General features: G+C 44.9%; 1 protein-coding gene across 1 annotated transcript; it reads right to left on the reverse strand.

The window, feature by feature from the left end:
* Positions 1 to 936: 936 nt before the first annotated feature.
* Positions 937 to 21,873, reverse strand: ZFAND6 (zinc finger AN1-type containing 6). Its single transcript, XM_077472933.1, is given in 6 exon segments — positions 937 to 2,096; positions 4,364 to 4,477; positions 7,706 to 7,788; positions 8,341 to 8,437; positions 21,700 to 21,799; positions 21,801 to 21,873. Coding segments are annotated over 6 exon segments (609 nt in total). The 5' UTR covers positions 21,867 to 21,873; the 3' UTR covers positions 937 to 1,947.
* Between the last annotated feature and the right edge of the window lie 5,930 nt (positions 21,874 to 27,803).

Below are 27,803 nucleotides of genomic sequence, written 5' to 3' on the forward strand. Positions count from 1 at the left end.
GGCAACAGCAGAAGGGGGGGCCAAACGTCCAAGGGGGGGGCGGCGCCATCTTCTGGAAGTGGGGAAGGGTACCTGTCAAAAACAAGTGCGCCTGCCCCCCTGAAAGGTGCCAAATGTGGCACCGAAGGGGGGAAGCAGATAAGCGGAGGTTCCTTTGATACACGAATTGTATTGGCCATCTCTTTACAGAGTATCAATAAATTAACGTGGCTTCTTCTCTTTTGGCCTGGAGCTCCTTCCAGATATGCTCCTCATGGTGAATGGCAAGAGTGATAAGAGGGCATCCCACAACATTTACCGCCCCCCCCCCCAGCTGTAGAAAACCTATGGAAAAATAAGGATAATAATGGAACCGAACAGTTCTAGTACAGTAAGTAACTCCCAATATTTGACCCAAACAACATACCTACAAAGGGAGTCTTCAGAGTCACAGCTGAGGGCGATGCTACAGCTATGGGCCTGGACAGCACTTGGGGGGGGGGGGGGGGGGGGGGGCAAAACACACACACTTGGGGCATTTAAAATTCTGGAAAGCGCTACAATGCAGAGGCCAGCGCCTGAAAGTCACGTTCCAGGCCGGCCCTGCAATCGTCCGGTCCAATGGGGTCCAGGTACAGATACAGGTGCCCAAGGCGTTGTTGAGGATATGCCAGCTTAAACAGCGTGTAGAGACATTGCTATTGAAGTAAATATAAGCATGGGAGGGGGATAGCAAAAATAGAAAAAAACAAACAAATAAAACAAACAAAAACAAAAAAAAAAACTAAAACTAAAAAAAAAACAAAAAAAAACAACTAAACTAAAAAAAACAACTAAACTAAAAAAAACAAACTAAACTTAAAAAAAAAAAAAAAAAACAACAACAAAACAAAAAAAATAAAAAACAAAGAATAAAAAGTGAAAAGTGGAAACAAATAAAATAAAGGATTCTGGGAGTGGGAGGGATTAAACCAGTCTGTCACTGTTTATTAGCCGTATACAAATATTTATGTAGGCAGCAGTATAACCCAGTTTCCTGAATCCTGTGTCCTTCAGTAAATAAGAAATATAAGAGGGTCCTTCAAAAAGTTTCTGCACTTTTTTTTTTTAACTATTAAATATAAACAAGTGCGGAAAGGTTTTGAAGACCCTGCGTATAAATATTTATAAATTGAGCCTCCACCCAACCCTACAACAAGGCCTAACTCGTTTATTCACTCCCCCCCCCTCCCCCACCCATAACTCATTTTAGCCACTACTGTAAGGCTGGGCTCTCAGCACACACACATGCAGGACCAGCTGGGGAAAGACCAGGCCCAACACTAAAATTCAGTTTATTTCCATTCTATAATTAAAGATATTTGTAATCATCCACACAATCACACAAAAAAAGGATGCAAGAAAAAAATAAAATAAAAAAAAATAAAAAAATAAGGAAATAAAATAAAATAAAAAGCTTCTTAGAGCACGCTCCTCTGATGAAAAAGGACACTTCTCCAGAGCTCAGACATACATCATTAAATTGGTCCAATAAAATGCTGATCCGTTTTTTGCATCAGGATAAATACAATGGGATTATGGAGTCAGGATGCGTGAATCTAGGAGGTGTAAAACTCGAGCCATTCCAGAGAGGAGAACGTACTCCGTCCCATCATCTGTCCCTTTAAAAGATAAGAAACTAGGCCGGCTGCTAAAAAGGATGGAAACACCTGGAGAGGGTTTAAAGACTTTACTCAGTTTGTTTCCTGATTTTTTATCCCGGTTTCAACTGTCAAGAATCAGGGAAAGCTGCAGTAAGAAAAAGGAGAAAAAAAATAAAAATAAATTGAAGCTAGGAGGAGGAGGAGGAGGAGGAGGAGGAGTAGCTGTGTCCCTGGATCCAAAAAAAACGACCAGATGGACTAAAAGTAGGTGTCCCAGAGATGTCCACTGAGATGGTGCCGATCGGGACACAGATCTTCTCCTCCTTCAGATTTTCTGGATCTTTTCTCCCACCACCACCGGGTTTTCTTTCCTGATCTTTGCAGCTGCTTCTGCTTTGTAGTCGAAGGAACAACTGTGGACGTCGGAATAGCGGTGGGTTCCGCAGAATACATTGCCGCACCGGCATTCAAATCCTGGGGGGGGGAAAAAAAACAGAAGAGTGGATTAGCAGCAGCATTTGGCATTTTTGACTGATCACTATACGGGCCTCTGCTGCCGGTAACATGTGACTGCTGTAACCAATCACAGCAGGTCACACGACAGTCGTAATCAATGGATGACTTCGTGTGTGTGTGTGTGTGTGTGTGTGTGTGTGTGTGTGTGTGTGTGTGTGTGTGTGTGTGTGTGTGTGTGTGTGTGTGTGTGTGTGTGTGTGTGTGTGTGTGTGTGTGTGTGTGTGTGTGTGATTACACTTTAAACAAAATATATATATATATATATTTTGTTTAAAGTGTAATATTATATATATTTTGTTTAAAGTGTAATATATATATATATTTTTTTTTTATTTGTTTAAAGTGTAATATTATAAATATATATATATATTAGCATTGATTGCTGTATAAAATGTCAATGGTCCTAAAAAAGTGTCACTTGGGGTCAGATTTGTCCACCACAATCCTGCACAAAAAATTAAATAAATAAAAATATATATATATAAAAATGGCTGATTCCCATTACTAGTAAAAACAATTTAAACTTTTTTTTTTAGTCCATAAATCTATCCCATAGTTTTTAAACTTTTGCGCAAAGCAATCAATACACTTATTTGTATATTTTTTTTTTTTTTTTTTTTTTTTTTTATTTAATTTTTTTTTTTAACAAAAATATGTAGAAGAATACATAATCGGCCTAAACAGATGAAGAAATTAGTTTTACATTTTGTTTTTGGCATATTTATTATAGCAAAAATTTGGGTTCGTAAATTTTATTTGGGTTCAGCGACGCACAACCGTGCAATTGTCCGTTAAAGAGACGCAGTGCCGTATCGCAAAAAAAAAAAAAAAAAAAAAAAAAAAAAAAAAAAAAAAAAAAACGGCCTAACGGCCTGGTCATTAAGGGGGAAGTAAATCCTTTTGGGGCTGAAGTGGTTAATTATGTCCAGGGAGACAGTTAATCAAATTTTTTATCTCTAAGGCTAGGTTCACATTGCTGCGATGCGGGAACGCCGCGAATCCGCGGCGTTTTCCCGCATCGCATACCTCCCGCCGGCAGTTCACACTGCCCTATGCGGACGGCTGGGGGTGTCAATGTTATGTTAATGACACCCCCAGATCCGTCGGCATATCGCAGTGCGATCTGCCAAATCGCACAGGAATCGGATCGCATGGTGTGAACCCCTATGCGATCCGATTCCGTTGCGGACCCAAAAAAGGGTCCCGTGCGAGTTTGCTGCGGGACCGCTGCGAGTTCAGCCATACTATCTGTATGGCTGAACTCACAGCGCTACGGAGATCGGATGTGATTTGCTGTGCGAATCACATCCGGTTCTCCCCCCGCAGCAGTGTGAACCCAGCCTAAGGCTGCATTCACACCTGAGCACTTTGAGTTCATAAAATGCACGAAAAAAAAAAAAAAACATGCACAAAAAGCAAAATCCCCCTGATTTGAATGCCACCTGTTCACATCTAAATGCTTTGACACCTGAAGCAAAAACACGCCTGGAAAAAAAAAAAAAAAAAAAAACACGAGCTTAAGGCCGGGTTCACACCGCTGCGATGCGGGAACGCCGTGAATCCGCGGCGTTTTCCCGCATCGCATTACTCCCGCCGGCAGTTCACACTGCCCTATGCGGACGGCTGGGAGTGTCAATGATATGTTAATGACACCCCCAGATCCGTCCGCATATCGCAGTGCGATCTGCCGACTCGCACAGGAATCGGATCGCATGGTGTGAACCCCCGTGCGATCCGATTCTGTTGCGGACCAAAAAAAGGGTCCCGTGCGAGTTTGCTGCGGGAGCGATGCGAATTCAGCTATCTGTATGGCTGAACTCGCATCGCTACGGAGATCGGATGTGATTTGCGGTGAGAATCACATCCGGATCTCTCCCCGCAGCAGTGTGAACCCAGCCTTAAGCAGATTGGAGGCATTTTTCTACCTTTTACATTGGTGACCTGAACAAAATTACGGCAAAAACGATGTTAAAAACGCTCAGGTGTGAATGCAGCCTAAAGCTGGCCATACACCTATAGATTATCTGCAGATTTTCTACGGTTAGATGGAAAAAGTGGGAGATTCCTCCATCCACACAGTTTAGCGAACATGGAGAAACCTGTTGCACCTTTTCCATCTAACCATAGAAAATCTGCAGGTAATCTATAGGTGTATGACCAGCTTTAGAGAAATCTGACTTAGTTGGGGGGGGGGGACAAACCTGGGGGTATTCTAAGAGACGTACCTGTAAGTCCGACCTTTTTGCGGCACATGTTGCAGCGGTTCTTTTTTAGCTTGGCCTTTACAGGAGAACTTGCTTGCTCTTCAGAAGAATTTTGTGCGCTGTCTGATGGAGAAGCTGCAAGAAAATAAACCAAAACTATGTAAAAGTGGCTTCCTCCGCGATAACCCGGCCCCCTATGCAAAGGATAGGCGATACTCGGCCCCCTATGCAAAGGATAGGCGATACTCGGCCCCCTATGCAAAGGATAGGCGATACTCGGCCCCCTATGCAAAGGATAGGCGATACTCGGCCCCCTATGCAAAGGATAGGCGATACTCGGCCCCCTATGCAAAGGATAGGCGATACTCGGCCCCCTATGCAAAGGATAGGCGATACTCGGCCCCCTATGCAAAGGATAGGCGATACTCGGCCCCCCTATGCAAAGGATAGGCGATACTCGGCCCCCCTATGCAAAGGATAGGCGATACTCGGCCCCCTATGCAAAGGATAGGCGATACTCGGCCCCCTATGCAAAGGATAGGCGATACTCGGCCCCCCTATGCAAAGGATAGGCGATACTCGGCCCCCCTATGCAAACTATAGGTGATATTGGGCCCCCTATGCAAAGGATAGGCAATACTCGGCCCCCTATGCAAAGGATAGGCGATATACGGCCCCCTATGCAAAGGATAGGCGATATTCGGCCCCCTATGCAAAGGATAGGCGATATTCGGCCCCCTATGCAAAGGATAGGCGATATTCGGCCCCCTATGCAAAGGATAGGCGATACTCGGCCCCCTATGCAAAGGATTGAACCCCAAACAATCACTCACCATCGGCACCGTCCAACATCTGTTCTGTGTCATTCTGCTTTCTCTTGCTCCATTTTGGCACACACTGCGCTGAAACCCCAACCCCCCCTTTTCTACGCTTGAAAACCTGAAACCTGAGAGTCTGCCAGAGCAATCTGGAAACATCCAACAGCAACGCCTTCCATAGCTAATTTCAGAGTAAACCCCCCCCCCCCCCCATTTTCTAGCAGCCCCTACGTTCCAATTACAAAATGCTATGTACACCCCCCCAACCCCCCGCCCCGAGATTATCAATAAATATAATTTTTAAATGCAAACAATGACTCAATGTGGGCGATTTACTCAAGCGGGTGTGCAAAATCTGGTGCAGCTGTGCATGGGAGCCAATCAGCTACTAAATTCACCTTGTTCAACGGAGAGTCAACAATAAAACCTGGAAGCCGATTGGTTACGAGGCAGAGCTGCACCGGATTCTGCACTCTCCAGTTTAAGTAAATCCACATCATTGTGTGCCCTGGGAGGGGGGTTGGGGGGTTCAAATTGTGTACTAAAGGACCATTCCCTGGCTTCCGTCAACAAATATTAAAATATATGTCAATGCAAAACAGTGAACTTCTCTTATTTGCTCCCATAAAGGTGTAGCTATAACCAAAAACTTTTTTTTTCCAGTTTTGGATAAAGAAATGGTTAAAAACTTTCAGATGCCCGCATTCTCCACCAAAAAAAAAAAAACAACTGTCAGACTTTTTGGCTGCGTGTGTGTGTACCATTGGGGAAATGTCCCTTCACTTCCTGTCCCAAAGACAACAGGAAGTTGGAACTTCTGGTTCAAGTCCCAACCACTGCAAACAGTTTCCATGTTCTCCCTGTGCTTGTGTGGGTTTCCTCCAGGCACTCCGGTTTTCTCCCACCCTCCAAAGACATGCTGGTAGATTAATTGGCTCCTGTCTCAATTGGCCCCCTAGTATGTGTATGTATGCGAGCGACTTTAGATTGAAAGTTCCCCTTGAGGGCAGGGACTGATGTGAATGTACAATATATATGTAAAGCGCTGCGTAAATTGACAACGCTATACAAGCGCCTGTAATAAATAAATAGTGAAGTTCCAGTGGTTTGCTCCCTCCCCACATCCTGTTACCATTTTTTTATTTTTACATCTCGCCACACATGTCGCATATCCCAGGAGGCTGCATTTAACCCCTTCCCGCCGAGCGCACGCAGATGTGCGTACTCGGCTTTCGGGGGTTATACCGGGATGATGCCCGCAGCTGCAGGCATCATCCCAGTACCGTTGTGTACAGGGTGGGCGATCGGCTTTCCGAGGATAACAACTGATGCGACTAAAAGCCACTCGGTTGTTATGCTGGGGGAGTGGGAGGGGACGCCCCCTCCTTCCGCCGCTCCCCCCCCCGGTGGCACGGGAGGGCCGATCGACGATCCGGCTCTTCCGACAGCTAGTGACAGACTGGAACGAAGCCGGAAACGGCTTCATTCCCGTCTCCTTGATGTAAACATGGAAGCGACGTCACTTCCTGTTTACTCGGCTGCCAATGGTGGCAGATTTTAAAAAATATACAGTATTCAGATACACCGTTTTTGGTGATCTGAATACTTTAAAGTGCAAAAGGAGGGACTGGAGGTCTTTTAGACCCCCGATCCCTCCATAAAGAGGACCTGTCACCACCTATTAATGACACAAGGGATGTTTACATTCCCTGTGACAGCAATAAAAGTGATTAAAAAAAAAAAAAAAAAAAAAAAAAAAAACCACAACACAAATTTAAGAATATAATAAAAAAAGAAAAAAAAAAAAAAATATGTTCAAACCGCCCCCGTCACCGCGAGCTCACGTAGCAAAGAAAACGCATACGGAAGTCGCGCCCGCATATGTAAACGGTGTTCAAATCCCACATGCGAGGTATCGCCGCGATCGTCAGAGCGAGACCAATAATTCTCTAGCACCTCCTCTGTAACTCTAACCTGGTAACCATAAAAAAAAAAAAAAAAAAAAAAATTGAAAGAGTCGCCGCGGGAGATTTTTAGGTACCAAAGTTTGTCGCCATTCCACAAATGCGTGCAATTATAAAAAGGGTGACATGTTTGGTATCCATTTACTTGGCGTAACATCTTTCACATTATACAAAAAAAAAATTGGGATAACTATTTTTTTTTTTAATTCATGAAAGTGTCCCTTTTCCCAAAAAATTGCATTTAAATCACCGCTGCACAAATACTGTGTGACATAAAATATTGTAACAATCGCCGTTTTATTCTCTAGATTCTCTGCTTAAAAAAAATAAATAAATAATAATATATAAATATATATACAGTGGTGTGAAAAAGTGTTTGCCCCCTTCCTCATTTCCTGTTCCTTTGCATGTTTGTCACACTTAAGTGTTTCGGAACATCAAACTCTGTGCAAACATGTGATTATCTGGGACCAAGCTGAAAAACCAGGCTGTAGACAATTCACAACATCAGGACACACGTGTCCCTATCCCACCATGACCCCACAATGGACACCACACGACACCAAAGCGTCGGATCTCACCGGGCGCCTCGTTTGTTTCGGAAGTTCTGTTCTCTGTGGTTTCGGCTTGTGACGAGGACACCGATTCTGGAAGTGGCAAGGAACTGACCAACATAGAAAAGAAAAGGAGAGAAAAAAAAAAAAAAAAAAATCATAAAACTGCCAGTAACCATGAAAAATCGGAAGCTCATCATATGATATGCTCAGGGCTGCTGTTTTAAATCACAGGGGCCCATAGAGCCTATTCCACCCTCCCCTCCCCTCCCCCCACCCAGAAGAGACTAATAAATCTACGTCATCAGTCCCCTTTCTTTGCAGCCTCAGTTACAAAGATGAAATTGGAAACTCTCTGAAGCTTCTTGCTCATTCACAGACGGAAGCATAGTAAACAGTTCACTATGCGTCAGTGATAAACGGACAGAGGAGTGATTGGTACCGATCACTCACTGCGTTTATTCAGGAAAGGAAGGGGACAAAAAAATATTTAAGGGCCCCTTCCCACACTCTCCATCCTGAAACACAACCCCCCACCACGCCGTGTGCCGGCAGTAGCTGCCGGAAGGAGAGGAGAAGCCTGCTTATGAAAAACCATCTATTTCCTAGACTGTATGGTAGGAGGGGGGGGGGGGGGGGGGAATAAAAAAATAAAAAGTTACCTTGCTTGTGGCAATGCGGACTCTTCTGGTTCAGATACCTGAGGTGTGACAGCCTGCTGCGAGGAGGGAACCTCCACCCCACTCCCCATGGACACCACTACAAGCAAAACAAAGAGCAAGATCACAGAACATGGGAATCATAAGGTGATACAATTATATCAATACACAGTGCATCCGGAAAGTATTCACAGCGCTTCGCTTTTTCCACATTTTGTTACGTTACCAATTTTTTCCCCCCCAAAATGGATTCAATTCATTATTTTACACAAAATTCTACAAAACAAACCCCCATAATGAGAACGTGAAAGAAGTTTGTCTGAAATATTTATATACTTATTAAAAATTTAAGTATGCACATGGGAGGGGCTCCTCCCACATACACAAGTATCACAGGCTCCTCCCACGTACACAAGTATCACAGGCTCCTCCCACGTACACAAGTATCACAGGCTCCTCCCACGTACACAAGTATCACAGGCTCCTCCCACGTACACAAGTATCACAGGCTCCTCCCACAGACACAAGTATCACAGGCTCCTCCCACGGACACAAGTATCACAGGCTCCTCCCACGGACACAAGTATCACAGGCTCCTCCCACGGACACAAGTATCACAGGCTCCTCCCACGGACACAAGTATCACAGGCTCCTCCCACATACACAAGTATCACAGCCTTTGCTCAAAACTTTGGTGAAGCCCCTTTGGCACCAATTACAGCCTCCAGTCTTGATGAGTATGATGTACGATGAGTATGATGTACGATGAGTATGATGTACGATGAGTATGATGTACGATGAGTATGATGTACGATGAGTATGATGCTACAAGCTCGGCACACCTAGTTTTGGGCAGTTTCTCCCATTCTTCTTTGCAGAACCTCTCAAGCTCCATCAGGTTGGATGGGGAGTGACGGTGCACAGCCATTTTCAGATCTCTCCAGAGATGGTCTATCGGGTTCAAGTCCGGGCTCTGGCTGGGCCACTCAAGGACATTCACAGAGTTGTCCTGTAGTAACTCCTTTGTTATCTTGGCTGTGTGCTTAGGGTTGTTGTCCTGTTGGAAGATGAACCTTCTGCCCAGTCTGAGGTCCAGAGCGCTCTGGAGCAGGTTTTCATCAAGGATGTCTCTACATTACTGCATTCCTCTTTCCCTCAAGTCTGACTAGTCTCCCAGTTACTGCCGCTTTAAAAACATCCCCACGGCATGATGCTGCCACCACCATGCTTCACTGTAGGGATGGTATTGGTCAGGTGATGAGCAGTGCCTGGTTTCCTCCAGACATGACACTTGCCATTAAGGCCAAAGAGGTCAATCTTTGTTTCATCAGACCAGAGAATTTTGTTTCTCATGGTCTGAGAGTCCTTCAGGTGCCTTTTGGCAAACTCCAGATGGGCTGCCATGTGCCTTTTACTGAGGAATGGCTTCTGTCTTGCCACTCTACCATACGGGCCTGATTGGTGGAGTGCTGCAGAGATGGTTGTTCTTCTGGAAGGTTCTCCTCTCTCCACAGAGAAATGCTGGAGCTGTCTGAGTGACCATCGGGTTCTTGGTCACCTCCCTGACTAAGGCTCTTCTCCCCGATCCCTCAGTTTGGCCGGGTGGCCGCTCTAGGAAGAGTCCTGGTGGTTCCAAACTTCTTCCATTTACAGATGTTGGAGGCCACTGTGCTCATTGGGACCTCCAATGCTGCAGAAACTATTCTGTACCCTTCCCCCGATCTGTGCCTCCATACAATCCTGTCTCAGAGTTCTACAGACAATTCCTTGAACTTCATGGCTTGGTTTGTGCTCTGACATGCACTGTTACCTGTGGGACCTTCTATAGACAGGTGTGTGCCTTTCCAAATCATGTCCAATCAACTGAATTTAGCACAGGTGACCTCCAATCACGTTGTAGAAACATCTCAAAGGATGATCAGTGGAAACAGGAAACACCTGAGATCAATTCTGAGTGTCAAGGCAATTTTTCTAATCATTAAAAAAAAAAAAAAAGATTATATATATATATATATATATATATATACATATATACACACACACATATACATATATATATATCCTTGCGAAAGTATTCGGCCCCCTTGAACTTTTCAACCTTTTGCCACATTTCAGGCTTCAAACAAAGATATAAAATATAATTTTTTTGTGAAGAATCACCAACAAGTGGGACACAATTGTGAAGTGGAACGAAATCTATTGGATTTTTTAAACTTTTTTAGCAAATAAAAAACTGAAAAAGTGGTGCGTGCAAAATTATTCGGCCCCTTTACTTTCAGTGCAGCAAACTCACTCCAGAAGTTCAGCAAGGATCTCTGAATGATTCAATGTTGTCCTAAATGACTGATGGTGATAAATAGAATCCACCTGTGTGTAATCAAGTCTCTGTATAAATGCACCTGCTCTGTGATAGTCTCAGGGTTCTGTTGAAAGCGCAGAGAGCATCATGAAGACCAAGGAACACACCAGGCAGGTCCGTAATACTGTTGTGGAGAAGTTTAAAGCCGGATTTGGATACAAAAAGATTTCCCAAGCTTTAAACATCCCAAGGAGCACTGTGCAAGCGATCATTTTGAAATGGAAGGAGTATCAGACCACTGCAAATCTACCAAGACCTGGCCGTCCCTCTAAACTTTCAGCTCAGACAAGGAGAAGACTGATCAGAGATGCAGCCAAGAGGCCCATGATCACTCTGGATGAACTGCAGAGAACTACAGCTGAGGTGGGAGAGTCTGTCCATAGGACAACAATCAGTCGTACACTGCACAAATCTGCCCTTTATGGAAGAGTGGCAAGAAGAAAGCCATTTCTCAAAGATATCCATAAAAAGTCTTGTCTAAAGTTTGCCACAAGCCACCTGGGAGACACACCAAACATGTGGAAGAAGGTGCTCTGGTCAGATGAAACCAAAATCAAACTTTTTGCCCACAATGCAAAACGATACGTTTTGTGTAAAAGCAACGCAGCTCATCACCCTCAACACACCATCCCCACTGTCACACAAGGTGGTGGCAGCATCATGGTTTGGGCCTGCTTTTCTTCAGCAGGGACAGGGAAGATGGTTAAAATTGAGGGGAAGATGGATGCAGCCAAATACAGGACCATTCTGGATGAAAACCTGTTGGAGTCTGCAAAAGACCTGAAACTGGGACGGAGATTTATCTTCCAACAAGACAATGATCCCAAACATACAGCAAAATCTACAAAGGAATGGTTCACAAATAAACCTATCCAGGTCTTAGAATGGCCAAGTCAAAGTCCAGACCTGAATCCAATCGAGAATCTGTGGAAAGAGCTGAAAACTGCTGTTCACAAACGCTCTCCATCCAACCTCACTGAGCTCCAGCTGTTTTGCAAGGAAGAATGGGCAAGAATTTCAGTCTCTCGATGTGCAAAACTGATAGAGACACCCCAAGAGACTTGCCGCCGAATCATTTTGCACGCCCCACTTTTCATTTTTTTATTAGTTAAAGTTTCAAAAATCCAATAGATTTCGTTCCACTTCACAATTGTGTCCCACTTGTTGGTGATTCTTCACAAAAAATAAAAATGTTATATCTTTAAAGCCTGAAATGTGTCAAAAGGTTGAAAAGTTCAAGGGGGCCGAATACTTTCGCAAGGCACTGTGTATAGAGAGAGTCTCTCATTATATATATATATAATCACACACATCCTGAATATCGGCCGAAAATGCCCCTTTCGGCATTTTGCCAAAAGGAAAAAACGGCCGATAATTGAGCTGAAAAGGGGCGGGGCGGAGCACCACCCCCGCCCCTGGTGCCGCCCATCATGGGAGGTGTATAGCGCAGGAGAGCCTCCTCCGCCGTCTGGTTTAATAGAGCGCCGGGAACATCACAGCTTTAATTTCCCCCAGATTGGACGGGGGGGATCTGTCTATCACAGTTCCCCGGACAAGGGGGAGGGGCTGTATGCAACGGCGTGCGACGGGGGAACACACAGCTATTTAAATTAAAGCTGTGATGTTCCCGGCGCTCTATTGAACCAGGCGGCGGAGGCGGCTCTCCTCTCTCTTTGCTGCATCACTGGCTGCACAGGGGACAACACACTTATCTCTTATCATGTCCCCAGTCTCTGGCCACCTCCTGTACCATGTCCCCAGTCTCTGGCCACCTCCTGTACCATGTCCCCAGTCTCTGGCCACCTCCTGTACCATGTCCCCAGTCTCTGGCCACCTCCTGTACCATGTCCCCAGTCTCTGGCCACCTCCTGTACCATGTCCCCAGTCTCTGGCCACCTCCTGTACCATGTCCCCAGTCTCTGGCCACCTCCTGTACCATGTCCCCAGTCTCTGGCCACCTCCTGTACCATGTCCCCAGTCTCTGGCCACCTCCTGTACCATGTCCCCAGTCTCTGGCCACCTCCTGTACCATGTCCCCAGTCTCTGGCCATCTCCTGTACCATGTCCCCAGTCTCTGGCCACCTCCTGTACCATGTCCCCAGTCTCTGACCATCTCCTGTACCATGTCCCCAGTCTCTGGCCACCTCCTGTATAAAATTTTTTTTTTTTTAAAACAGTCATTTTCGGTATCGGTGCCGTTTCAGCATCGGTTTCGGGCCTAGTGTATTTTTCGTTTTCGATACCAAAAAACCCATTCGATATAGAGAGATATAGATATATATATATATATATATATATATATATATATATATATATATATATATATATATATATATATATATAGATATAATATATATATAGATATAATATATATATATATATATATATATATATATCTATATATATATAATCTGCAAAAAAAGGTTGTGATAAACCTTGCAGGGGGTTGGGGGGGTTTCTCAAGAAAAGTGGAGTTGCGCTTTAAATTTGCAAAGACTTCAAATCAAACTTCTTTCATGTCATTATGAGGGATTGTTTGTAGAATTTTGGAGGAAAATTGTGGATTTGATGCATTTTGGAATAAGGCTGCAACATAAGATGTGGAAAAAGTGAAGCGCTGCTGTGAATACTTTCCAGATGCTCTGTAGATACAATCTTATCAATGAAGTAAACATGCACAATGGCACTTTTCTTTTGAACCAGATTCCCAGGATATAAAGAATTTATGATAATCCCAACCAACATGAAGGGTCCTCCTTCCCTCTGACCTGCGTTACTATTTTCAAGTGGCGATGTTTATAGGATTCCTGACCGAAACATTCAATTTTCACACTTTTGGCTCTGTATGCCACCAGAATAAAATGAAACAATCCAAATGAAATTTGAAGTGGAGTCACAGACACACAGACACAGTCCCTCCCCCCCCCGCCCCATTTTCAGGGGCTCAAATTTAGTTGGACAAATGAAAAGAATCATAAATAAAATGTTCATTTTAAATATTTTATTGAGACTCCTTTACTGGCAATGACTGCCTGAAGTCTGGAACCCATGAATATCACCAAAGACTGTCTTTCCTTCTTTCTGATACTTTGCCGGGCTCTAACCGCAGCGGTCTTCAGTTCTTTTTTGTTTGTGGCTCTTTCTGCCTTTAGTTTTGCCTTCAGCAAGCGCAATGCTCAATTGGGTTGAGATCAGGTGATTGACTCGGTCATTGCAGAATATTCCACTTCTTGTCCTTCAAAAGCTCCTGGATTGCTTTTGGATCATTGTCCATCTGTACTGTGAAGCGCCGTCCAATCATTGGCTGAATCTGGGCTGGCAATATATTATATAATCTACAATACTGCAGAAGTCATCCGGCTGCTTCTGTCACATCAATAAACATCAATGACCCAGTGCCACTGGAAGCCATGCATGCCCATGCCATCACACTGCAAGCGCCACCATGTGAGCACAGATGGCGTTGTGTTCTTTGGAGCTGTTCCAAGCCTTCTCCGCACTTTTCTTCCCATCATTTATTCTGGTACAGATTAATCTTAGTTTCATCTGCCCAAAGAATGCTTTTCCAGAACTGGACTGGCTTTTTTTTAGATTTTTTTTGGCCAAGTCTAATCTGGAGTTTCTATTCTTCAGGCTTATGAATGGTTTGCACTGTGTGGTGAACCCTCTGTATTTGCTTTTGTGAAGTCTTCTCTTGATTGTAGACATTGACAATGATTACACCCGCCATCCCGGAGAGGCTCCCTCACTCGTCTCCGCCTCCCGGAGAGGCTCCCTCACTCGTCTCCGCCTCCCGGAGAGGCTCCCTCACTCGTCTCCGCCTCCCGGAGAGGCTCCCTCACTCGTCTCCGCCTCCCGGAGAGGCTCCCTCACTCGTCTCCGCCTCCCGGAGAGGCTCCCTCACTCGTCTCCGCCTCCCGGAGAGGCTCCCTCACTCGTCTCCGCCTCCCGGAGAGGCTCCCTCACTCGTCTCCGCCTCCCGGAGAGGCTCCCTCACTCGTCTCCGCCTCCCGGAGAGGCTCCCTCACTCGTGTGGATGTTGTGAATGGGTTTTTCTTTACCATAGAGAGGAACCTGCAATCATCTACCACTGTTGTCTTCTGTGGACGTCCAGGGCTTTTTATGTTGCTGAGCTCACCAGTGCGTTCTTCTGTCCTCACAATGTACCAAACTGTTGATTTGGTCACTCCTAATGTTACTTCTACCGCTCTGATGGATTGGTTTTGTTTTTGAAGCCTTACAATGCCCTGTTTCACTTGCATGGACAGCTCGTTGAGCGCATGACATAGGTTCACAGCAATAGATTCCAAATGCCAAATACCACACTTAAGGCCGGTACAAACGATACGGATCGTTAGTACGGTGCTTTCAACTGCCAATTCCGTTTTTTTCGTCAGACAAAAGCTGGATGTGCAGACTATAACATTTGTGTCGTATGTGAACATAAAATGGAGCTCCAACCAAATTGTGGACTCTTTGCTGTGATCGTTTGGGGTGTGGCTGTATTTCATGTTCTATTGTGTTTGTCTGCCTTCGATATTATGGGATGTTCATCTCTATGAAGGGGGGATTCCTCCAGAAGCCCCCCTGCTCAGACTGTTTACTGATGAGAAGTTAAACACAACTGACCTGTGTATCCATTGTCATTGGACAAGAAAATATTTTATGTTGGGACTTTAAACAGCCGCCGAACGCTGTTAGCTGTTGGAACGCTGACACCGCCTCTTCCTTAGGTTTTGCAGCGTGACGTAGGTAGTCTTTGGGGCCGCATCGCACCACCAGTTGACACACGCAGTTTGAGTTGTTTCCTTCACAACTTCTTTGTACTTTGTTTGACACTTATTTGCTATATTTATTGGCAATTATGGGCTGTTTGGTATAGTATAATTTTTGTCCTTGTTTATCTGTTTTCACTGTACACACTAATCTATTGTTCACCCCCAGTGTACTCAATCTATCGGGTTGGGCGATATGCCTCCCCTCACTTTATTCAGCGACTCTATCACCCCCTGCACTGTTAATTTCGATTAACCCATTTATGTATAGACACATCCTCATACCCAATTAATTCACTCCTCTACAGAGGTCCTTCGGAATTTCCCCACATGGTCACTCTGGGATTACAGTGCTATAGAGCTCGTCACCCTCGATTAACTGTGGTGCCTTGTGGTCTTTGAGATTTCTGCCTCAGCTCCGGAGAAGACTTGTCCTCATAGCGTCCTTATTTGCTAATGGTTTTGTCTTATGAAGTCACATTCTCATTGTAGGTAAGAGTGTTTGGGGGAGCTGAGTTTCTCCCCCCCTCTGTTCCTCTGCCTTTTTGTGCTTTTCCTGTTCGATCCTCATGCGTTTATTTATCTCTTTGTAGATAATTTTAACCCCGGAATTGCTCCTGATGAGTGGATGAACTCCACGAAACGCGTAGAGCGCTTGTATGCTACCATCTGCAAGCATCTGTCTGAAATTTCCCCTCCCCTTATTTTATCTACAATGTCATATGCTTCAATTAATGGAAGACTATTCCTGTTCTTTTTACAATTATGGATTTCATCAAGATGTTGATTACTATTGTAAATTATGTTGCAATATGCGCTTGTATATATATCTATATGTAAATATAACCTATTGATACTTACTGTTTATGATGTTATTAATTCAAACTTTCAGAATCTTATAACTAAACCAATCAATTTCAGACATGTCCTTGCATACCCACTTTGCAGCTATGCTTCATTTAAAGTCCCAACATAAAATATTTTCTTTTTTTTCCTTTTTTTATTGAACTAGGGATGGAGGTAGTTGAATTGATATATTCAATGCCTCATTTAAAGTCCCAACCCTTCCCCTCCCCCTCTCTGTTTGTCCATTGTCATTGGACAGTTTAACCCGCCCTGTTTTCCAAGGGTGGGGGGGAAGTGTTTGGAAGTGGGATCTGTATAACATGTGCTTAAAAATGGAACTTCCGCCTTAAGTGCAGGTGACCCCCTTGACATACCACATTTGGCATGTCATTTTATGGCGGGGGGGGGGGGGGGGGCGGATACCCTTTTTTTTTTTAAATCTCCTCCCCCCCCCCCCCCCCCATCATCCATCTCCTCCCGGTGGGCTCCACGGCACCGGAAGGAAGATCACCTCTCCCCCTCCCTCCAATCTTCTGGGACACGTCACAGGTCCCAGAAGATTGCCCGGTCCTTCACACCGCGCAGCTTGGCTTGTCCATGCGCAGTGCGTGCCCGGCTGTAAAGCCACAGCCGGGCACCCACAGTTACCATGCCAGCGCCTCGGGAAGGGGGGGGGAGGCTTCATACAACCACATCACTGGACCGTGGGACAGGTGAGAGCTCCGATTATTAAAAAGTCAAAAGTCAGCAGCTACACAAAATCATAAGAGCAAGACTACGGATGCTCAGAAATGAAAAAAATACACACAATACTAGTCAACACATTACGTGCCTTCTGACGTTGTATTCCGTCGTACGAGAATTTTCGTATGTTAGCAACCTCTTCACTTTGGACTTGAGACTAGCATGCCACAATCCGAATATCTGATCGTGTGTACGAGGCTTTAGAATCAACTCTGGATCTCTTACCTGCTTAATTGATGAAGAAATAATGGGAGTAGCCCACACCGGGCCATGAAACAGCTTTTGATTTAATTGTCTAATTACTTTTAGCCCCTTGAAAAAAAAATGTTGGGGGGGGGCTATTGTTAAGAGCTGCAATTCCTAAACCCTTCCTCCGATTTGGATGTACATACCCTTAAATTAAACCATCATAGAACTATAGCTTGAATGTGTTTTAAACACTTTCAGCCCCGGACCATTTTGCTGGCTTAAGACCAGACCACGTTCTGCGATTCGGCACTGCGTCGCTTTAACTGACAATTGCGCGGTCGTGCAACATGGCTCCCAAACAAAATTGACGTCCTTTTTTTCCCCCCACAAATAGAGCTTTCTTTTGGTGGTATTTGATCACCTCTGCGGTTATTTTTCGCGCTATAAACAAAAATAGAGCGACAATTTTGAAAAAAAAAAGTAAAAAATTTTTTTTTTGTTTTTGTTATAATAAATATCCCCCAAAAATATATTTAAAAAAAAAAAAACATTTTTTTCCCCAGTTTAGGCCGATACGTATTCTTCTACATATTTTTGGTAAAAAAATAAAATAAAAATAAAAAATTGCAATAAGCGATTGATTGGTTTGCTCAAAAGTTATAGCGTTTACAAAATAGGGATAGTTTTATGGCATTTTTATTAATAATTTATTATTATTATTTTTTTTACTAGTAACAGCAGCGATCAGCGATTTTTATTGTGACTGTGACATTATGGTGGACACATTGGACATTTTTTTACACATTTTTGGGACCATTGGCATTTATACAGCAATCAGTGCTATACAAATGCAAAGTGACACTGACAGTGAAGGGGTTTAACCAGTGGGTGGCAGTGTAGGGGGTTAAGTGTTCCTAGGGGGCGTGTTACTAACTGTGGGGGGGGCTGGGCTTTGGGTTAGTGAACACTGATCTCTGCTCCAATCACATGGAGCAGAGCTCAGCGTCACTTGCTGCTAGGCAGAACGGGGGAGATGCGGATAACAACGGCCTCCCCGTGAGACGATCACGGGTTATCCCCGTGGCGATCAAGTCCGCGGGACCTGCCACCGGACTCACGGGGGTCCCCTAAATCAATCAAGTTATGTAGCGATTAACAATTTCCTTCTTTAGAGGAGAAGTATGCATTTTTGGCCAGACTTCTCCTGTGGGTCACAAGGGTGCACTTAATTCTTCTCTCCTGTGACCCAGATTCAGCCGAAACAACGGGCTAAAGTCTGCTGTTGGCCGATGTCATTCAGCTGGTCCAGGCTCTGCAGGGATCCCGAATGTCAAGATCCACCCAGATGCCCGACCACCATCTGGCTCAGCATACTGCTGACAGCCTAAGCCCCTTCTACAGCCCGGTGCTCCAGCGAGTGCTGGAGGGGCAGAACAAAGAGCCGGAGATCATCAGTTAACGACTGTGTTTAGAGTGGACCCGAGAGCTGAGCAATCAGCGGTCTCTGATCGCTCAGTTCTCAGTGTAGAGGCAACGGGGGGGGGGGGGGGGGGGGAAGACAGATGCAGCATTGAACCATTGCTGCATAAACCTAGGAGAGTATGAATGTTTGTTCTTTTGAAAATCCTACACTTCTCTCTTAACCTGTTGGCACCAAGCACACACAAATATGTGGCCTCTAGGCAAGCGGGTGGGCCTTGGAGCGGAGTAGCTGCATTTTTAGGTGCAATAGAGCTGTGCCGAGAGCGGGCACCCTGCACACTCCTGGCACAGTTAACTGCAGCTGGCCGAAAGCTCCGAATGCGGTTATGCGATCGGGAGCATTCCGATCATGTGACTACAGCGACAGCCAATCAAGGTGGTCGCATTACCATAAGCCCCCACCTCCCAGAGTTCTTAACCACTTCAGACCCAGGCCAATTCTGACATTTCTCTCCTACATGTAAAATTCCTAATTTTTTTGCTAGAAAATTACATAGAACCCCCCAAACATTATATATGTTTTTTTTAGCAAAGACCCTAGAGAATACAATGGCGGTCATTGCAACTTTTTATCTTGCACGGTATTTGCGCAGCAATTTTTCAAACGCATTTTTTTTTCAGAAAAAAAAACAGTTTCATGCTTAAAAAAAAAAAACTGTAAAGTTAGCCCAATTATTTTGCATAATGTGAAAGAGGAGGATACACTGAGTAAATAGATACCCAACATGTCACGCTTCAAAATTGCACGCGGTCGTGGAATGGTGCCAAACTTTGGATTTAAAAAATCCCCATAGGCGACGCTTTAAAAATTTTTACTAGTTACAGAGGAGGTCTAGGCTAGAATTATTGCTCTCGCTCTAACGTTCGTGGCGATACCTCACATGTGTGGTTGAACACCGTTTTCATATGTGGGCGGGACTTACGTATGCGTTCGCTTCTGTGTGCGAGCTCACGGGGACAGGGGCGCTTAAAAAAAAATTTTTTTATTGTTAATTTTATTTTTTCGTTTTACACTTAAAAAAAATAAATAAATAAAATGTATGACATTTATTCCTATTACAAGGAATGTAAACATCCCTTGTAATAGGAATATGGCACGATCGGACCTATTTACAGCGAAATATGGGGGGTCAATAAGACCCCACATCTCACCTCTAGGCTGGGAAGAATAAATAAAAAATTAAAAAAAGCAAAACGATCATGGCTTCGTCATAACATCGCGCCCGGCCTCCGAACGATCATAGAGACTCCGGGGACAATCTAGTCTCTATGACCACATGCTGGGCTGGCGGATCCTGTGACCGACTCACCGATGGAAACAGTGAGTCGGTAGAAGCACCGGAGGGCGGCGGCGTCCCCTCCCGCCGCCCATAAGAACGATCAAGCGGTGGAACAGCCGCTATGATCGTTCTTATGGTGCAGGGAATCGCCGGCTGAAAACGGAAATATCTGAATGATGTCTGTGGACTCAGGCATTATTTAGATATAACCAGCGAAACCCCATGACGTCAATAGACGTAGTGCCGGGTCTCAAGTGGTTAAAGCAGGGGGTCTTAAACTGGTGGCCCTCCATCTGTTGCAAAACTACAAGTCCCATGAGGCATGGCAAGGCTGACAGTTACAGGCATGATGGGATTTGTAGTTTCGCAACAGCTGTAGGGCCGCCAGTTTGATAGTCCCTGCCTTAAAGGGCTGGCATGCGTTGGCTCTAAGGGGTAAGCTGGACCTGAGTGATAACTGGCCAAACACTCTCTAGAATCCACCTTTGCACCACATGTAATCTGTGTGTCTATTCTTGACAGACAATAAAAAAGCTTGATAAAAACTACAACAATCCTTTACTAATGCAAATTGTCCTCAATGTACAAAAGGACCTTGACCAATGTCCATGTCTGTGCCGAGCCCCAATGATCTCTACAGCCAACCACTGAACAGAACCTTACCAGAGATACAGGGGTGCCGAAAGGTCTCATGTAACCAGCACTCCCACGTAAACCCCATCCCCCACCCCCATAATGAAGCTGTAGCCATATTGCTCGTTCAGATGTATTTTAGGACTTAAAAGGTCATAGTAAGAAACATTAAAGTGGTTGTAAAGTCCAAAGGTTTTTTTTTTATCTTGGACTACTTTCTCACTTGTAGGACCTGAAAGTCACAGGACTTGAAGCAATGCTCGTGTAACCTAGCGGTCTATGGACCTCAAGTTGCATTAAAGAGGGACCAAAGTAGTGCAGGGACTACTTTGAAGTCGCAGATATGAACGGTACTCACTGGAAATCATGGGATACGACTTGTCATGCGACAATTTGCAGGACAAAATCGCACAAGTGTGAAAGAGGTCCTAATGCATCGAGAAAGAAAAAGAAACCCCCCCCCCCCCACCACACACACATTCTGTGTGCAACAGCCCCTAATACTTACCTGAGCCCATCTCGATCCAGCAATGTTACACGAGTGTCTCAGCTGCCTGGAACTCTCCCTCCTCATTGGTCGAGACAGCAACTGCTGCTGTGAAAGCCACAGAGCCAATGAAGAGGGGGGGGGAGGGGGGAGGGGTAGAACTGCGGCTCTGTGTTTGAATGGACACACAGCAGCGGCTCGGGTGCCCCCAAACCAAGCCGTGTACTGTGGGGGGCAGGGAGGGAGGGGCCATGAGCGCCGCGAGGGACCTGAGAAGAGGAGGATCGGGGGCTGCTCTGTGCAAAACCATTGCAGAGCAGGTAAGTATAACATTTATTTTAAATTTTATTACCCCCCATTTAAAAAATAAAAGCGACTTTATTATCACTTTAATGCAGGAAAAGTGAAAAGGAAAAAAGTTGCCCACCTCTGAAAATGTATAAAATTGCTGGGGGGCTCCAAGGCAGGTGGTCAGTTGACTGTGTTTATGGTTGAAGAAAAAGAAATAAAAAAAAAAAATATATTGGATTGGAAAGGGAGCTCTGAGCACAGCGACATGGGACCTACCTGGTGGACTGTTCCTGCCGCCACCGCCGCTGCTGTTCTGCCGCTGTAGATGTTCTTTGTAGCACACAGAACAGAGTCCGTTGGTACGGGGGTTACCGTAAGAATCCGCAGCCGTTGGAACAAAGTAGCGGCGCCTGGTTGTGGTTCGTCTCCTGTGCCATTTTCATTCACCATGCAGCTAAAATATAAAAAAAAAAGGCTTCTGTAAGTTTACATTATACAATAATGCGACAGATCAGACAGTAGCAGTTGCAGAAATGGCCGCGTATAGAATTTAGAACTTGTAGTACGATCTGCACATCTCCAGGAAAAAAAAAAAAAAAAAAACAAGAAAGTTTTTCAAGGTTTGTGATAACATTTTGTAAAATAAGTAAGTTTTCTCCTTCACTGACAGACACCGATATGTGGAAATGAGGAGGCGGCACCGACGGGCATTCCTTATGGGCACTGCTGATGGGGCTACACTGATAATCAGTGCAGACCTCCCCAAGACCCCCCCCCCACCCCGGCAGCGTGAATAGAGGAGAAAGCCGATAACCGGCACTTCCTGGTTACGTCTAGGGCTGCAACTAATGATTATTTTCATAATCGATTCGTTGGCCGATTAATCGGTTAATGACCTTAAAAAAATAAATAAAATAAAAATATCATAAAAAAAAAGAAATAAAAAAAAGTGGGTCAAATTGACGTTCATTTTCAACCACAGCGGTGGGAAAATTTGGAATTAATAATAGAAAACTTCTCGGTCAAAGGAATTTTCAGACAGACAGACCGTGTACGTGGTTTTTGTTTTAGAAATGAAGTGAAAATTTCAAAACAAAATTCTTTCATCAGCGAATGTACAATGTCTGAATATTCTCACCTGAAAATGTATACCTGAGGCCAGCATAAGGCTCGGTACGCACCTATGCAGTTTTTGCTTTTGATCTGTTTCTGCAGTGCGTTTTGATTTTTGCGCACGTGATTTTACTGCAATTTACGTTTTTTTCGCATTTTTTTTTTTGGGCAGATTAAAAAAAAAAAAAAAAAAAAAAAAAAAAAACACAAATTGCTGCAAAAACGCATTACATTCTTTTCTGACCCTTTCCAAAGATGCAGCGGCTGAAAAAAAAAAGCACAGATATGAAGGTGTTCCATAGGAAACCATGTAAAATGAACTGTAGTACGAAAAAGCACCAATAAAACACATAGATATGAACCAGGCCTAAGACGTTTAGTAACATAATGGTGTTAAAAAGACTAAAATTAGCCCTTTATAGTACAAAAAAAAAAAAGCAAATAACCCCTTCCAGTAGGGAGTCATTTACTGTAGCACAGTGAAAGTAATATTTACAGCAGCAATTATATTTTTGTACTATAAAGGGCTCATTTTAGTTTTTTTTAACCCTATTATATTACTGGCCGATTAATCGATTATGAAAATAGTAATCGATTAATTTCATAATCGAGCAATTGTCAATTAATCGAGTAATTGGCGATTAAACGTCGATTAATCGAGTAATTGGCGATTAAACGTCGATTAATCGAGTAATTGGCGATGAAACGTCGATTAATCGAGTAATTGGCGATGAAACGTCGATTAATCGAGTAATTGGCGATGAAATCGATTAATCGAGTAATTGGCGATTAAACGTCGATTGTTTCAGCCCTAGTTACGTCATATGACGCCTGGTCAGGATAATGCAACCATCAGCCCAGCCATCATTCTGCTATAGGCTGGGGCAGGATGTGGTTAAAATGGTTCTAAAAGTACAAGGTGTTTTACACAAAAATTGAACCTCCACTTTTTTGGAACCCTCCCCCCCCCCCCTCCTGTGTCACATTTGACACCTTTCAGGGGGAGGAGGGGTGCAGATACCTCTCTAAGACAGGTATTTGCACCCCCGTGCAAGCCGTGTTCTGTGTGGCAATGGAGACACCAAGCTGACTCGGGAGCAAGCACACTCAAAACACACACACACACACACACACACACACACACACACAGCAAGCTGCTTGCTCTGGGGGGCACTTGGCAGGAGGGGAGGGGCCAGACTCCTCTGGGGCATCTTTTTTTCCACCCTTGGACAGAATGCAGCATCTTCAGCATTTAAATTGGCTATGCCACTGACTCCTCACCCAAAGTCTTCTCCTGAAGAAGCGATCATGAAACACGTTGGAGCCAGTCCTTACATCTCAAAAAGACATCGAGCCGCCGCACCCCCCGGAGACGCCGCAACCACGGATTGTGATTTTTAAACAGCTGCTCACAGTTATAATGGATGCAGCTAGATTCCGTGGAGGGAGATTTCTGCAGCATAATTATTTGGCAAGTAAAGAATTGCAGTATATATAAAATAAATATGCAAAGTGGTTGGAGGGAAACTTCAGAATGGCAAAAGAGGTTTTTTTATTACAAAATTATGTGAGCAGACTGACGAGGGTTTACAACCCCTTTAACACCCTTTTCATTTTTAGGGCTTTTTGCAGATTTGCACTACAGAACGTGTTCCATAGGAAACCATGTTATATGGACTGTAATGCAAACCTGCTGAATGCTTAAAAAGCACTAATAATGCCATTAGGTGTGGGTAAGGCCTTCGTAACACAAAGTAAGCCAATAAATGGTTAACTTCAGCAGTGCCTTGTGTATGGGGGGGGGGGGGGCTCAGCGGGCACCTCCATAAAGTGTCTGTTTGCACACAGCTGGGATCTAAATAAAGCATGGCACTGGCAGACGTCACCACATGTCCAGCTGCCAGAAACGTCCGAAGACCGATCACAACAACCTCCAGGAATCACTACATTTGTGAAAAGTTTATTCCCGGGAACAGAACAATCTGTACATTGTGATGTCATCACCTACATGGAAATCCCCGGCCCTCCATCCTACAGTCTACGCATGCTGGACAAACATTACAATGCAAAACCTTCTCATAAGAGAAAGGCATTCTGGGAAATTGTGTCCGCTCTGATTATATACACAATATAAAGAACTCGAAACTTCACCGACTACATTTCATGTCTTTTTATAAATCAACTTTTAAAGTGGTTGTAAACCCTTACAACACACTTTGACCTATAGGTAAGCCTAGATTAAGGTTTACCTGTAGGTCCAAGAAATATCTCCTAAACCTATACGGTTTACGAGATATTTGCCAAAACACAGGCACCGCCGTCTATGGCGCATGCGCACTGAGCGCGCCGCTGTCAACGGCGATATGCCACGAGTGGCGGCTCCCGTGCGCATGCGCGGGAGTGACGTCATCGCGGCTTCGTCCAATGACAGCGGCGGAGCTGCGAGACCCACCGAGAAGATGGAGGCTCCGGACTACAGGGGACAGCGGTGACTTCGCTGGCTCCTGTGTCAGGTAAGTGACACATAATGGACTACTATGCGATGCGATGCGATGCATAGTAGTCCATTATGCTTTACCTTTGCAGGGAATCTAAGAGGAAGAAACACCCATCAGGGTTTACTTCCTCTTTAAGAACCTCCGATATCTGCTGACCACAGATCCTGAGTGGCTCCACCCAGTCACATTGAAGAGACGGGCCATACGATTTTAACAGGTCCAAATCGCATGAAAAGTCGCACTCTATTGTCGGCAATGGCACCGTTCAATCATGGTGCTGCAATCCATATAAAAAAAATAAAAAAAAATAATAATAATAATATTCCTGCACTGCTTTTGGCGATTTCGGGTGCGACTCTTGCAAAGACACCTGAGCCAAACCCGAAGGAATTTTATCACAAATCTGAATAGCTGTCCACTTTTTACATTTACAAAAACGTGTGATTTCAAAGCGGCATGTCAATGCGACTTGGAAGACATCTGCGTGGTTTGCATTGAAAACACACAATTTCATAAAGTAAAAAGTGGACAGCTATTCTTTCAGACTCGCATGGTAAAATTCCATTTGGGTTTGGCAACCTTGGGTTGCATACAATCAACCTTCCAGATTCGATCCAGCGTCCTCTCGATTTAAACTTTTTTTTTTGTTTTGTTTTTTTAAAAACACACAACCACTGTCATACTTGCCTCTTCTGTGCAGTTGATTTTGCATAGAGCAGCCCCGATCCTCCTCTTCTGGGGTTCCTCAGAGGAGCTACTGGCCCCTCCTCTTCTCGAGTGCCCCAATCGCAGAAGCACTCTCCCTCGGGGGGGGGGGGGGGGACTGGAGCGGGCGTTGACACAGACAGCAGGACTCGACTCCAGCCCTCTTGCTCCGTCATTGGATTTGATTGACAGCAGCGGGAGCCAATGGCTACACTGCCATCAATCTATCCAATCAGGTCCCGAGACACCGACTGGAGCGCGTGTGCTCGTCCCCGGCACAGAAACGATCGGGCTCAGGTAAGTAAAAAAAAAAAAAAAAAAAAAAAAAAAAAGGGGGGGGGGGGGGAGGCTGGTGCACTACAAGAGGATTTTCACTTGGCGGAAAAACCCGGGAGCGTTTACATCCGTCCAAAATAAATTCCTGGCGGGTGCCCCGTGGACTCCGCCGCCGCCCCCCCCCCCCCCCCCACCCCCCCTCTTCTCTCTTACAATCTTTATCCTTAGTTTCCCGTTCCATTGCTTACCTACCTTGATCATTTTGTATGTATTATCGGTATAATTATTATGCATCATTTGCTATAAATTATTCTTTATTATTTTTACGATGACGTTTGATTCATTGCAAATATGTGGGGCCTTCCTTGGATCTTATAGGATTTTAGTGGCTTGAGAGCCTACGACACGAGACCAAGTCCCAGAAAGATTTCAACCAGTATAAATCTGCCCTCCAAGAATACAATTGCTGCCTCCTCACTGCCAAGCAGCCCTATTTTATCTCTCTCATTAACACCTCATCCCGTCAACTCTTCTCTACCTTTTCCTCCACCCACCAACTCATTCACTGCCCAGGAGATCGCCAATCACCTCAAAAACAGAAGAAGATTGATACAATTCGCAAGGAGATCTCTACTATTCCGATACCCTCCACGCTTTACACTTCATGCCCACAGGTACAATCATTACTTCCCTCTCTTTCAACCCCACCACTAATAGACGAGGTTGCTAAACTACTTGCCAACGCCCAGCTTACCACCTTCCTTCTGGATCCTGTTCCCTACGTTCACCCTCCGGCTTCATTCTACACTCTCTAACCCACATCTTCAATCTCTCCATCTCTTCTGGCATCTTCTCCAACTCTCTAAAACATGCACTAGTCAGCCCCATACTTAAAAAGCCTTTACTAGACCCAACCAATCTTACCAACCTACGCCCAATCTCCTTGCTCCCCTTTTTATCCAAACTCCTTGAACGTCTGGTCTACAACCAACTGAGCGTCCACCTTGTTGATAATGGCCTTCTTGATCCCCTTCAGTCTGGTTTTTGTCCTCAGCACTCCACAGAAACTGCTCTCCTAAAACAAATGATCTACTATTGGCCAAAACCAATGGACCCCATTCTGTACTCCTGGACCTCTCTGCTGCCTTTGATACGGTTGACAACCCCCTCAAAAAACTCCACCCCTTTGGTGTCCGTGATTGTACCCTTTGCTGATTCTCTTCCTACTTATCCAGCCGCACCTTTAGCGTTACTTACAAGTCTACTTCCTCCTCTCCTCTTCCGTTCTGTTGGGGTCCACCAAGGTTCTGTTCTTGGACCTCTATATTCTAACTACACAGTCTCCCTGGGTCAGCTGATAGCCTCCAATGGCTTCCAATACCACCTCTATGCCGAGAACACCCAAATCTGTTTCTCTACCCCTCAGCCCACTCCTTAAAGAGGGATTCCACCTACAAAAAAAATATTAAAAGCCAACAGCTATAAATACTACAGCTGCTGACTTTTAATAATAAAATGGACACTCACCTGTCCCGGGTTCCGGCGATGCCGGCAGCCGAGGCCGATCGATCGCTCGGCTCTCGGCTGCTGCCACCACCATTCTAGGTGAGGGAATCAGAAAGTGAAGCAAATCGGCTTCACTTCCCGGTTCCCTACTGCGCATGCGCGAGTCGCGCAGCGCAATAGGAATTGTCCGCGCTGTCTCTGGGACCCGTGTGTGTCCCAGCAGACAGCGCGGCAGGACAGGAAGAGGCATAGACAGGTATCTCCACCCCCCTCCCCCCTGAA

Source organism: Lithobates pipiens, unplaced genomic scaffold (genome assembly GCF_037356315.1).
Source record: "Lithobates pipiens isolate NorthernLeopardFrog02 unplaced genomic scaffold, aLitPip1_a1.2 Scaffold_8, whole genome shotgun sequence".
Classification (NCBI taxonomy): Eukaryota; Metazoa; Chordata; class Amphibia; order Anura; family Ranidae; genus Lithobates; species Lithobates pipiens.